Source organism: Gymnoscopelus braueri, assembly GCF_963280865.1.
Source record: "Gymnoscopelus braueri genome assembly, chromosome: 10".
Taxonomy (NCBI): Eukaryota; Metazoa; Chordata; class Actinopteri; order Myctophiformes; family Myctophidae; genus Gymnoscopelus; species Gymnoscopelus braueri.
In genome coordinates this window covers 22,077,829-22,090,850 of record NC_137611.1, presented here as the reverse complement: position 1 = coordinate 22,090,850, position 13,022 = coordinate 22,077,829, and the positions used below count along the sequence as shown (strand labels likewise).

General features: G+C 42.5%; 2 protein-coding genes across 6 annotated transcripts; one reads left to right on the top strand and one right to left on the bottom strand.

The window, feature by feature from the left end:
* Positions 1-319: 319 nt before the first annotated feature.
* Positions 320-10,958, top strand: ipp (intracisternal A particle-promoted polypeptide). 4 transcript variants are annotated; one of them, XM_080440976.1, is made up of 10 exons: positions 320-395; positions 2,247-2,693; positions 3,337-3,548; positions 4,743-4,962; positions 5,185-5,340; positions 6,086-6,253; positions 6,512-6,649; positions 6,774-6,896; positions 7,316-7,536; positions 8,295-10,958. In XM_080440976.1, the coding sequence occupies exons 2-10, from the start codon at positions 2,327-2,329 to the stop codon at positions 8,517-8,519; spliced, it is 1,830 nt and encodes a 609-aa protein (XP_080297102.1). In that variant the 5' UTR covers positions 320-395; positions 2,247-2,326; the 3' UTR covers positions 8,520-10,958. The 4 variants fall into 4 exon arrangements, with proteins under 4 accessions (XP_080297102.1, XP_080297105.1, XP_080297104.1 ...); XM_080440978.1 differs by having other exon boundaries at positions 335-625; XM_080440979.1 differs by lacking the exon at positions 6,512-6,649.
* On the bottom strand, positions 10,592-12,664 carry LOC308094369 (transmembrane protein 69-like). 2 transcript variants are annotated; one of them, XM_080440981.1, is made up of 3 exons: positions 12,576-12,664; positions 12,266-12,311; positions 10,592-12,105 (listed from the first exon to the last, which is right to left on the bottom strand). In XM_080440981.1, the coding sequence occupies exons 2-3, from the start codon at positions 12,302-12,304 to the stop codon at positions 11,374-11,376; spliced, it is 771 nt and encodes a 256-aa protein (XP_080297107.1). In that variant the 5' UTR covers positions 12,305-12,311; positions 12,576-12,664; the 3' UTR covers positions 10,592-11,373. The 2 variants fall into 2 exon arrangements, with proteins under 2 accessions (XP_080297107.1, XP_080297106.1); XM_080440980.1 differs by lacking the exon at positions 12,576-12,664 and having other exon boundaries at positions 12,266-12,532.
* Positions 12,665-13,022: the final 358 nt, after the last annotated feature.

The following is a 13,022-nucleotide window of genomic DNA, read 5'->3' as shown; positions in this document are numbered from 1 at the left end:
TATTACAAAACATACAGTAACCACTTCAGCCCTACATTGAGGCCATTTGAAAATAGCCGATCTACAAGATTGAAGGTTGTAAATCTATTATTTTCTAAATATTTTTATACATTTGAAAACATGTGAAATGGGACATTTTGATACCAATACTTTTGTAGTTTTACTCAAGTCCATTTTGAATTCCTGACTTTTACTTGTAACTGAGTATTTCTACAATGCAGTATTTGTACTTTTACTTAAGTAAAATATTTGAGTACTTTTTCCACCACTGTTTGATCATGCCTAGCATTGGGACTCCTTTGCCAGACAGCTGTAGTCATTTCAGAGAAGTGGATTGACAGTCTACAGACAGAGTGCATACGGAAGTTGCCTGCAGCCTCATAAACTTAACCAAGGTTAGTCATTCAGATCGTTCTGACAGTCTGAGCTGGGATGTTTTGAGCGTGTTTGATTGTCATCATGTTCAATTGAAAATAAATCGGTGATCGGTGTGAGTGTGAGCGCAGGAGCATCCATCCTGGCTAGCCGTTAGCTGGCGTACATGGCTAACAGGCAGCGTTGCCATATATTGTGAGAGAAATAAGCAACCAGGTCTAGGAAAACAAGCCCAAAAGAAGCAACTACGGTAGGCCACATGAGCACTTTATCGGCTATTTGAAAATAGCCGATCTACAAACTTGTATATCTGCTATTTTCAAAAACTCTTCAAAAAATTGAATATTTTGAATATTTATTTGAAACATTCTAACACAAATGCTCCCTGGCACAAAATGTATGAAAATATTTGAAAACCACTGGTGTAAATAATGTTTTTTTTTTAAGCAAGCCTAAATAAGCAAGTACACTTCAGAAACAAGCCCCAAAAAAACGCAATCACCAACATTTATAAGCATCTTTTCAGAAAAATAAGCCCAAGGTCGCTTATAATAAGCCGACATGGCAACACTGCTAACAGGGGTTCGGGTGTGTTTACATAGAGCTACTGTCCCTGTCTGTCTCTCAATGAAAACCCGGGATGTCACGATGTCGATGATGAGTCATTAATGCAAAAAGCTGCCCCTGTGGCTGCAAGCCTATGTCAGTGTCATAGATCAATGTGGGGATCATATTAGTGGCAGATGCTATAAACTGTCATGGATGGGCAGCCCCACAGTTTTCATATAGCAACACTATAGCCTAAGTTAATAATTCATAGACCTGGGCTGGCTAGTGTTACTCAGTTTAAGGCATAGACTTTCTTGGGTTTAAAATCCTCTTAGCAGACCTTGTATTGAACTGTACTTTCATGTGCTGTTTTCGCAAACTGATAATAAAGTATTCAATCAATCAATCAATCAATCAATCAGTGATGGAAAGTAACTAGGAACATTTACTCAAGTACTGTACTGTAAGTACAGTTGAGGTACTTCTTTAGCCATAGAATGGCTGTGATATAATTACATACATTTCATCTATTCCATACAGTACACACTTACTACTACAGCCATTCTGTTTGTACTCACCAAATTTGCTGCGACTGGGAGTCAGCAATTGTCTAGACTAGTTTCATATCCATTTGAAAGTTCTGGCAGAAAACGTGTGATTAGTAAAATCTCTCCACTTTCCCACGAGTTTCCCACACGGACCACATTTCCTCCAGTGAGCACATTCATACACAATGGTACACACACATCGACGCAGGTGTCATTAATTACCCCACACCAACCGAATGTACCTGTGTCGAATGTGGATTTACCTCTACTCCACTGCATCTGAGAGGCCAATATTGTACTTTTCACTCCTCTACATATTTGACAGCTTCAGTTACGTTGCAGATTTGGATTATGATTAAGAAACAAATTAACCACTTACTTTACTTAACCACTTAAACGCCATGTGGTTGAGCAGGGCTCTATACTAGTGTATTTTCAGTTTTCTGTTATTGTGGCAAAAGCTTAAGCTGAAAATAGCCAATCGACAAGCTCACTCACAACGCTTGAGCTTGTCGATCTGATATTTTCAATGAAAGCTTTCCCCACAATAGGGATGCTGGGGGTTAAGTGCTTAACTGTTACATTTACTTGTGACAGCAGCATATTACCCAATCCTGTGGGTGCTCAGGAGCAACCACTGGCAAAATAGGCGCCCCTGTGTAACAGAGCATTTATATATTGTGTTATTACTTTTACTTGAGTAAAAAAATATGTGTACTTCTTCCATTGGTGTGTTGTGCCACTGACCCTGTCTTTGTTTGTTTGCCTATTAAGGTCAAGTCATGTGTTCCCTGGAACTATCTTGTGCTATGAAGCAACCCATAGCGTAACTGAACCACTGGCACAATCCCCCCATGTCCTCTCTTGGTGGCCCGTGGCGTTCCGCTGCTTGCACCTCCATCCCAGCAGCCAGTGGTTGTGATGATGCAGCTGCCATGGCCACAAGCCAGTGCCCCGAGCAGGCCACGTTGGCCTCGGACCGGTATGCTAGACTCATCCTGGCCCAGATGAACAAGATGCGGTTTCGGACAGACTTCTGCGACGTTGCTCTCAGGATCGGGGAGCGAGTCTTCAGGGTTCACAGGCTGGTGCTCGCTGCCAGCAGCCCGTATTTCTCCGCTCTGTTCTCTGGGGGAATGAGTGAGGTTGACAAGGAAGAGGTGCAGATCCTGGGGGTAGAGGCGGAGGTCTTTGAGGTGCTGTTGGACTTCATATATACAGGTCCAGCCTCCATTATGTCACTGCAAATGTCTGCCTGCAAAGTACCATGTTCATCCACTGATCATAGTTTTAATGTGTTTCACATGTGATACATAAAATCTCTAACTCTGATGAACATTATTTTCTGTACATCAAAATAGTGTTGTGCCCCAGTGTTCCCGTGTATATACAGACAGGAGACAAATTAAAGGAAAAACCTTTATAATTGAGCAGAGAAACAGGAAGAAGAAAATAATATCTTAAGTGACTAGGAGGGTTCATTATTGGGGCACAGATTGCTCAACTGGCTAACGTTTCAATACAGGAACAGTGAGTAAAGTTACATCTGCATTGCTATGGGAAAGACATCAGTAAATAAATAGGGTGGGAAATGCAGTCGAAAGCGCACATTCAATGGCCGTGATGCGCTTGCATTAGGTAATCACCTTTATGCTAGCATTGCTATGATGATGAAACACTTATGTCCTGATGGGAGTTGTCTATTACAGGATGACAATGCCTCCATCTATAGGGCATGTCTTTCCTTTAACAAGTCACCCGCTTGTATATGCCAATTCCAAACAAAGATCCAAAAGTTTATGGTGTTTTTTTTTTGTATATAGTTTTTGTTACACCATTTACTGAATCAGCTTTTTCCATTCAGGTATGATCAGTGTGACAGTGGAGAATGTACAGGAGATGATGGTAGCAGCAGACATGCTGCAGCTGAGTGAAGTGGTGTCCATCTGCGGAGAGTTCCTCAAAGGTCACATGGACCCCTCTAACTGTGTGGGCATCTACCAGTTCCTGGAGCAGATTGGCTGCATGGACATGCTGGAGTTCTCTGAGAACTACATTTCCGTTAACTTCCTGGAGGTACGGATTCTAGTATGTATGTTGGTTCTCCAACTTATTGCTTCAGATCTCTTTGCTGTGTCTTCGTGTTGTGCTGTCACTTTGGTGTATACAGTTTTCTAGATTAAAGGTAGGGTAAGTGATTTGCAATTATTCAAATAATTGCTAAATGGATCTATGTTCTGATAGTGCTCGTTACTATAGAGTGTCCTGTCCATATAAGGAGTCTCCATGTCTCTCCAGCTCTTTATAAAACAGAAAATGCATTTTCGTTTCAGTTTCATTTCCAATTTTATCCAATCAGGATAGAGAAATCAATCAGGATATAGATTAAACAAGTGAAATTGGAAGTGATGACACTAAGAAATGAGCATGCAAAATTGGAACTGGAACACTATAAAAATGAAGCTTAAAAATGGGTACTTTCTCCTGATTGGCTGAGATTTTGACACCTACCAGAAAATGTATTTTCTGTTTATTAAAGAGCTGGAGAGACGGGGAGACTCCTGTTACTGAACAAACACTCTATAGCAATGATTACTATCAGAATATAGTGCTTTAACCTTTTAACAAAATACTTTTTGTTTTAACCCAAAAATATCACTTACCCTACCTTTAAAGCTCGATGCCAGTCAATAGAGAGTGCTCTGTTAAGCAAGAGTGTCCTTGTGGCTCCACCACCAGTTGAAGTCTGTGTTGCACGTCGGCAGTGGCTTAGGAGATAGAGCAGCCGTCTGGGAGCTGGAAGGTTCCCGGTTCGATACCCGGCTCCTCCTGGCTTTGTTTTGAGGTGTCCTTGAGCAAAACACTGAACCCCTAACTGCTCCCGGTTGGTGCCTTGCATTGTTGCCTCCACCATCGGTGCGTGAATGTGCATGTCAATGGGTGAATGTAGCACTCTTTGTAAAGTTAAGTGCTTTGAATAGGCGCTATAGAAATGCAGACCATTTACGTCACCATTCCTCTCTCTAACCCTTTTTTTTTTAAACCTTTCACCAATATTGCATTAATTCATTCCAAATATTACCCAAAGCACCAGAACAGAATACTCTTGTTCATTTTGGAACCCATCCTCTACCATTTGGAAATTGGAAGTAGTTAATATTGTGATTTAGATTTTATTTAATGTCTTTCTAAAGCTTACTCCATTGTACGACCGACGGTGCAATGGCAGCCCCCGTTCTTACTGAAAGCCTGTCGGCTGGCCTCTCCTAGGTGTGTGTTACTGATGAGTTCCGGGGCCTCTCAAAGGACCAGCTGGTTAAGCTGCTCCGCAGCGAGGAGCTCAGGATCGAGGACGAGTACCAGGTCTTCACAGCCGCCATGGACTGGGTTCTCCATGATGTGACTAAGAGGAAGAAACATGTGGTGGAGGTGTTGGAGCCAGTTCGCTTCCTCCTGCTGTCCCCACAGAGGCTCGTCAAGTACATAGAGGGTGAGACGAACGTGAGCATGTGCAATCGATCACCACTGTGACATTTTATGTCCCCCCCCCCCCCACACAGTAGACAGTGTTTAAGTGTGGGGGTTTCATAAATATTGAACCAATGAAAAGTATTAACAAGGGCTTGTGATTAAATAATAACTACATTGGATCCTTTGGAACACAGGTTGTTTTTTCCATTTCCTTTTTTTTCTCTTTTGCCCGAATACAAAGGCGTTACGGACTTCAGCCTGAGGGTGGCTCTGCAGACTCTACTCAAAGAATACACCGAATTCAACAAGTCTCCCAAGGAAAATAAGATGTTTGGGATGTTTCAGCCGGCCAAGATGAGACCCAGGAGGAAAGCCAGAAAGTTCCTTTACGCCCTTGGTACTGTGGCCTAGGCATCTCGCCTTAACTTCTATAAGTGAGCTGTTAACAACTTAAGCTGTATAAAAAAGTTTACGTCGTTAAGAAAAAACTTCTTTAAGACACACTATGAGATGGCTAATTGGTAGGCCTGTAACGATACAGTAACTGCATCGATGCATCGTTTTGAATTTTCAACGATCTACTATATCGATATGCAAACAGCTAAATATCGTATCGTTTGACTTTGAATCGTATCGAATCGTTTTGCAATGCAAATAATCGTATCGAATCGTTCTGCAATGCAAATAATCAATTATATCAATACTAAGTACTTTTAAGAAGAAAAAAAGAGAAAGAGGGGTTTATATCCAGTATCCAGGTATTTATTTTTCACACAGAATTTTTGGGTAAATAAATAGTTACTATATCGATTTTAAATCATTGAATGGAATCGTATCGTTCTAAATTAACCTGTCCTGTATCGTTCATGTATCGTATCGACTAAATCGCTGAATCGAAACGTATCGTATCGTTCTAAATTAACCTGTATCGTTCATGTATCGTATCGACAACCAAGTATCGTGATACGTATCGAATCGTTGTTAAAACGTATCGTTACACCCCTACTAATTGGTGTTACTGTACAACACATGATTTATTGCTTATTTATTACGTGGTAAATAAAAGCACCATAACCCTGCACCCAGCTACATAACGCACTACACAAACTCATAAATGGTTGTGTGTTTTTTCCGTACGGCAGGAGGCTACACGCGACTGCAAGGCGGCCGGTGGAGCGACAGCCGGGCTTTGAGCTGCGTGGAGCGCTTCGACTCCTTCACCCAGTACTGGACCACCGTGTCCTCCCTGCACCAGGCCCGCAGCGGGCTGGGGGTCGCCGTACTGGAGGGGATGATCTACGTGGTGGGAGGTGAGATTCTACCCAGTTTAAGCCCTAAATTAAAAGTGCTCTAATTTGGGGTGCCTCGTTGCGTGACCGAGTATGAGCGCTTCATACAACATAAATAAGGCTTGAGTCCTTGCAGCTGACTCCAGTTCAAATCCAACCTGAGGCACTTTACTGCACGCAATTCGCCATCTATCTCTCTGTTGTTCACTGTCCTATCTGAATAAAGTAAAAAATTGCCAAAATAAATCAAATAGATTCAATTTTATTTGTTTCCACCAGGGGAGAAAGACTCAATGATCTTTGACTGCACTGAGAGATATGACCCGGTGACGAAGCAGTGGGCGGCTGTGGCGTCTTTGAATTTCCCTCGTTGTGGGGTGGGTGTGTGCCCCTGCCACGGAGCTCTTTATGCCCTGGGTAAACAGTGATGCCATGTTTGTCTAGCGTGCATGATGTAGTAGTGATGTTCCTTCTCTTTTGAAGACTATCTATGCACTGTAGAGATGGTCTCTCATTGTGTCAACTCATTTTACCTCTGTAGGTGGTTGGATCGGGTCAGAAATTGGGAAGACGATGGAACGTTATGACCCAGAGGAGAATAAGTGGGAGGTGATCGGTAACATGGCAGTTCCCCGCTATTACTTTGGCTGCTGTGAGCTACAAGGTATATATTTTTCCGGTGAATATCAATTTGTAATATTTGTACAACTTAGGTTAATAGGGCAAAATGTTCTGCTGGCAAGTATGGTGCTGACAAGTAGTAGATGATGTCAACTTCCCAGAACAACAGATAGAAAAGTATTTAAAAGTCTAAGTATATACTTAGTCTACAAAAATAAAAATCGATAGCGATGTAAATGCAAAGTGTATCTAGAATCAATTTTTGTAACCAATGAGGCCAAAATGCATTGCCACTTACTTAGCACATTAACCTTGGTGTCCCTATTTTGATTAAACAAATTTCACAATTTGTGAAGATTTGTCACAAATGTTCACAATTGTGAGCTTGTAGAGGTATAAAATGGGGCTTAAGTTATTAACTGCAGTTGTTTGGGGTTCAAAATAACACTTCTCGCCTCCCAGGGTTCATTTACGTGATCGGTGGAATCAGCGATGAGGGAATGGAGCTCCGCTCGGCTGAGGAGTACGACCCCATCTCCCGCCGCTGGAGAGCTCTGCCCGTCATGGTGACACGCAGAGCCTACGTGGGCGTGGCCTGCCTTAACAACTGCATCTACGCCGTGGGTGGCTGGAACGAGGCGCTGGGGTCACTGGAGACGGTGGAGAAGTACTGCCCTGAGGAGGTAAGAGGGCCATGTCATGATGCTACTGTAGCGATTCCCAACCAGTGGGCCCCCCCAAGTAATTCCACCACTGCTTTGAACCCAGAGAACGACCTATCAAGTCACATTCCTTGCAATCTGGGAACCCATCGTCAAATAAAAAGGAAAAACAGTGCCCTCTGCTGTTTTTCACTTTTGCACTTGACTCTGGGGGGGGGGGGGGGAATTAACTAGACACATGCTCACTGGAAACCGGGGTTTGGACATGCCTTCAGCCCTCTACTTCCGGTGGTGCGCCTATGTTTTCATTCCCACTAACAATATTTCTCCACGGAACACTAACACCATTTCTCCCAAAGAACATGGATAGTTTTGGTTATAAGCCCACTTGTTTCTCTGATGAAAAAGCAAGTTAAAATGTGAATATCTTTCCGTGGTTTTGTCGGCTTCGAGGACGCTATTGTTAAATGAGTTTCGGTTTGTTTTCAGTGGGAAGCGAGCGCTCAGACGTAAATCCCGCCCACTACATTTGATTGGGTAAAGTGCGGCCTGCTTCCTGATCTGAAGGCCCGCCCACTTGTAGCCAATGTGCATAGGTTCTCACCACGGCTCCCGACAAGATTCAAGCACAGTTTTGAATCTGTTCTTGAGAGATTACATTCCTTGTAGCCGTACTGTAGGTGTCAATACATTCTGCCAAGAAACGACTTCCAATTCAGATTCAGCTCACCAGATGGTTTATGGAGTTGTTGTTTTTCTCACCTTCTTGTGTCGTGTAGGAGAAGTGGGTGGAGGTGGCACCGATGGCTACGCCGCGAGCAGGGGTCTCTGTGTCGGCGGTCAACGGGCTGCTGTACGCCATCGGGGGCAGAGCCTCCAGCAGGGACTTCTCGGCACCGGTGACGGTGGACTCCGTGGAGATCTACGACCCTCACCTGGACACATGGACCGAAATCGGCAACATGATCACTAGCCGCTGTGACGGCGGTTTGGCTGTTCTCTGACACTGGGGCTGGGTGATATGGACAAAATAAAATATCACAATATTTCTGACCAAATACCTCTATGGTATGGTGTGATGGTATCATCAATTTTCTTTTAACGTTTTTCAGAAATCTTCAAAAATAGTGAAAATGGATGCTCTGTAACACGTTGTGAGATTGGAGATCTGCTATTTTCACTATTTTTGAAAAATATTTTTGAAAGTATAAAATAAGGCTTTGTGATTAAAGCCAGGAAAACACACAACACTCATGCCATATGACGATATTACAATATCCAAAATCTCAGATGAAAAAACGATCTCATATCTTGATATCGATATAATATTGATATATTGCCCAAACATATTTGACAGCCTGCAAACGAGTGATAATCTACCAAGATATATTGATGTCAGAATCTCTCCCTACGTGCACAGATTTGACTTCAGCAGGGCCATTACCAGGAATACTGGGCCCTGTGAAAAGATGATACTGGGCCCTATAATACTGATGATGATATTGTGGTTCCTTGAGCCCCATGAATGACTCTTCTCTTTTATCACTTTTCACTGCTTTATGAGGGCCCTGTTCACCAGCAGCCTATTTTATGTAGTGCCCTACTGAAAAAAATGTTGTGACGCTTAATCCATTAAAACCAGGAAAGCATCCATGTCATTTTAGATTTTAGCTATATATAAATATAGAAACACAACAGTTTTTCAGAAAACTCTTAGGATTTAGAACAGTGGTTCTCAAAAATAGCAGATGTACAAGCTCACAGTGCGGCCTGGGGCCTGCGAGCTTGGGGCACAGTGCCGCACTGCGAGCTTGTACATATGCTATTTTTGAACATTTTTGAAACATTTTGAAACACATATCTTCTCTTCTGGGGGTCCCTGGCAAAAGAAAATTCTGATGGGGGGTCTGCGGGCAAATACATATCATACTACTGATTTAGAATTTGTAGAATCGCCTCAGGTCTTAATGGGTTAAAGCGGTGGTTCTCATGTGTTTGGCCACGAACCCCCATTTGAAAAGATTTTGTGCCAGTGACTCCCATAAGAGAAGATTTGTACAACATTTTTGTTTACAGATCTACAAGCTCACAACAATGCATAGTACCAGCGTGCCCACTGAACCTGCACAAATAGTGGACAAGCTCACAACGCACAAGGTCACGAGTCACGAGCTTGTAGATCGGTTATTTTCGAATAGCCTAAAAATAACTGTTCCTTATTTTGCTGTGGCCGCCCTGGAAACCCCTCGAAGACCCCTGGGAGTCCCCAGACCCCACTATGAGAAGCACTGGCTTGAAGGTATAATAACTAGGATTTTCCTGAAAACCAGTGTATAGACTCCATATAAAACTAATCCCTATCAATCATTACACAAGAAATGTGTGGCGATGTCTGTATCTGCAGAGATCATCTGCCTGTGTTTTCTTATTTTGTTTTTTTTAGGACGTTTCTCTGTATCAACCTTTGGCTAGTAGGGTGTGTGCTATGGATAAGGTGCAGCACCTCACAACAAGGTCTGTTTTATGTGGTATACCAGCAGACTGAGCAACCGGTTTTCAACTCTCCTGACTTATACTGTATTTATTGTAAAATAAAAAATACTATAAAAAAACGTACCTTTTAGTGGCTAACCAACACTTCAAACAAGGGAAGCTTGTTTTATCAACTATCAACTCATTAGAGGCACTAGACCCAGAACTTTCCACTTCCTCTCCCTTGAGCTTAATGGAGAAAAGACAGCGGACATGCTTAGGAATCCTTTTCCTTGGTTTTTAATAATGTTGGCCTTTTAAAACATCTCTTGTATCCTTGTTGGATCATGCAGCTTGTCAAATTAACAGCAGTACCTCTTATCAAGTCTATTATTAATCACTGTCATATAGTGACATGGGAGCACCCTCATAATTATCTTTTTTTAAGCACTGTATTGTGTTTGCTGATTAAAACAAGCCTGTAATCCTTTTCTCTTAAGTGAATGTCAGTGTCTAGAGTTCAGTAACCCCCAATAGACTATTTATCAGTCAATCTCAAAAGAAAACATTTGTTATTGAAAGGTGACGACAAGATATACAGACCTTTACCTTGGGATAAAATACTATTTATTCATAGTATTTCCATCACTGCAGTCACCAGATCATCATGGAGAGACTGATAAAAGATGTTTCGGAACATTTAACATAAACAAAGCTTGTGGCCTTGATACTTCTTCCAGACACCAAAGTCTAGCATTGAGCTTTTGTCTAGACAGCAAATGATACATTATCAACCATTTGTAACATGAGTCACTTTTGCAAAGTTTACAAAATTAAATGATAAGTTTAGTCCAACATGTGTACAGTAGTCTTTTCTTTGCATTAGCTTTTTACTCCTTTTTCTACCCGATTTAGTCATTACTGTATGCCAATTAATTCCTCCCTGGCCTACGTCCTACTCCTCTGCCCAACACTCCCTGCTGACAGGTGCTGCAGTGACACCCTCCCCACCCGGCTTCCCTCCCCCGAACATGGGCCAATTGTGTTCTTACAGACCCTCGACAAAACCAGATGCACCACGGTTAATTTGAACCCACAACCTCTGTGGTGGTGGGCAGGAACTTTACCACTGTGCCACCCAAACACAGCTGAGTATTTTCAACTGCTCTGATATACCTTTTCCATCCATCTGTAAATTAGGGCTTGGGCAATATTTGTATATGCAAATATGATTGAATGGTCTCAATAATCTACTTTCCAGCATTCACTGTGCAGTTCATGAGTACAACATTATTACTGTTAAGTGTGCTATTGGGAGACAGATCTAAATTATCAAAATAAAATCTTGATAGTTTAGCATTTTAACAACAGCTAGGGTTAAAGTGACTAATTCTGAAGCTCCTTAATCTTCTTCTCGGTGCAGAGCTTCTTCAGTGTCAGAGTAGCCACCAGTGAGAATGTGGCAACCAGCGTGAGGACAATCCGCATGGCTTTGAACCAGGCTGGGTAGCCCGGTAACAGGGTCAAGTCATAATGCAGAGATAGTCCCAGTCCCATGAGAACCACCAGGGCTCCCTCTGTCACATCCTCCCTGCAGAGCAACGCCAGCCAGGCCAGAAGAGACGGCACCACACTGTTTCCCAGATTCTTCCAGTCAGGCTGGGCAGGGCTACCCTCAGGGAGGGCAAACCCCCAGCGAGCCCCTCCTAGGAAGGAGACGATGGAGGCTCCATAGGCCACCTGTGCGAAAGCCACCTCGGGGTAGAAAGCCTGTGTGGCAGCCATCAGTAACGGGGCTGCGAGGAAGGGGAGGAGGCCACCAAACCCCAGGTATAAAGCTGGTTTGGGAGCTTCAGCAAGGACCCTCATGTTGAAACTCTCCTTGGCAGGTGCCCTGTCCCCTCCCTTGGGGGCACTCTGTTGGTTTGCATGGCAGAGACGCGAAGTGAGGCAGCTCAGAGGCTTCACACTCAACCTGTTGGTGCATGCTAGTCTGGAGAGCTGTGATGTAGAAGCAATTTTAATGGCCATGGTGGAAGTGACATAATATTCCTGAGCCTTCATTAATAAGCAGTTTGGAGGTCTGACTACAGGCTGAATGCATCTCCATGCCTGACCCTGGAAAAAACATAAATCAAAACGGAATGTCAGGAGAGACCAAGGAGAAGTTACACGCTGAGAACTGAAGACTTTTTATTACAATATATCAGCACAATGCGTTCACTTAAATTTAAAATAATGCTTGATGAAGGGAATAAATGAGGCTCTATCTGCTTACCCGGGGAGTAAAGTGGCGTCTCAATGCAAATGAAATCATTTTCAATCTGGAAAGAAACAAACGATTCAGTTAATAACGGCTGAAACTGAAGCCACCTAAATATGTTGCCTAACTACCAGCAAATTAGCTAACATTAACGACTGCTGACCACCACTGCTGATATTAGTCTAAGGATTCTATCTCTTGGTTAACATTGGCTTTTAATTTTTTAACGTTGAATTAACGCGTAAGTCAACGGGCTCAGCTACACGTGTTAAGTAGAAGTAGTTGTTGTGGTGGCAGTAGTCGAAGGTCGTTTGCCGTGTCTTACCTTTCATTCCGTTCTGTGATCGATTGATTTGTTTAGTTCCCCTTTCACCAAATCCGTTCCGGTATCGATTGGTTTTCCTGACAGAGTTGGGGGAGGTAGCGAGTTGCATTCAGGATCAAAACACAAAAAATAATTGAATATGGCCTGCAAATATTAAAGGTAGTAAATAATACAAATACATGCGTATTGTTTACAATTTTATTATAAGGTCAAGTCAATACACAGAAGACAAGATGTGACAATAGCTTAAATACAAAAATATCCTAACATACACATAATCAATATTTTGCGAGGCGTTAAGCTTGTAGATCTGCTATTTTCAAAAGATTTTTTGAACACTTGTGAAATAGGACATTCTGCATAATGAGTACTTTTACTTTTGGTACTTTAAGTACATTTTGATGCTAATACTTTTGTACTTTTACTGAAGTACATTTTTTATTCCGG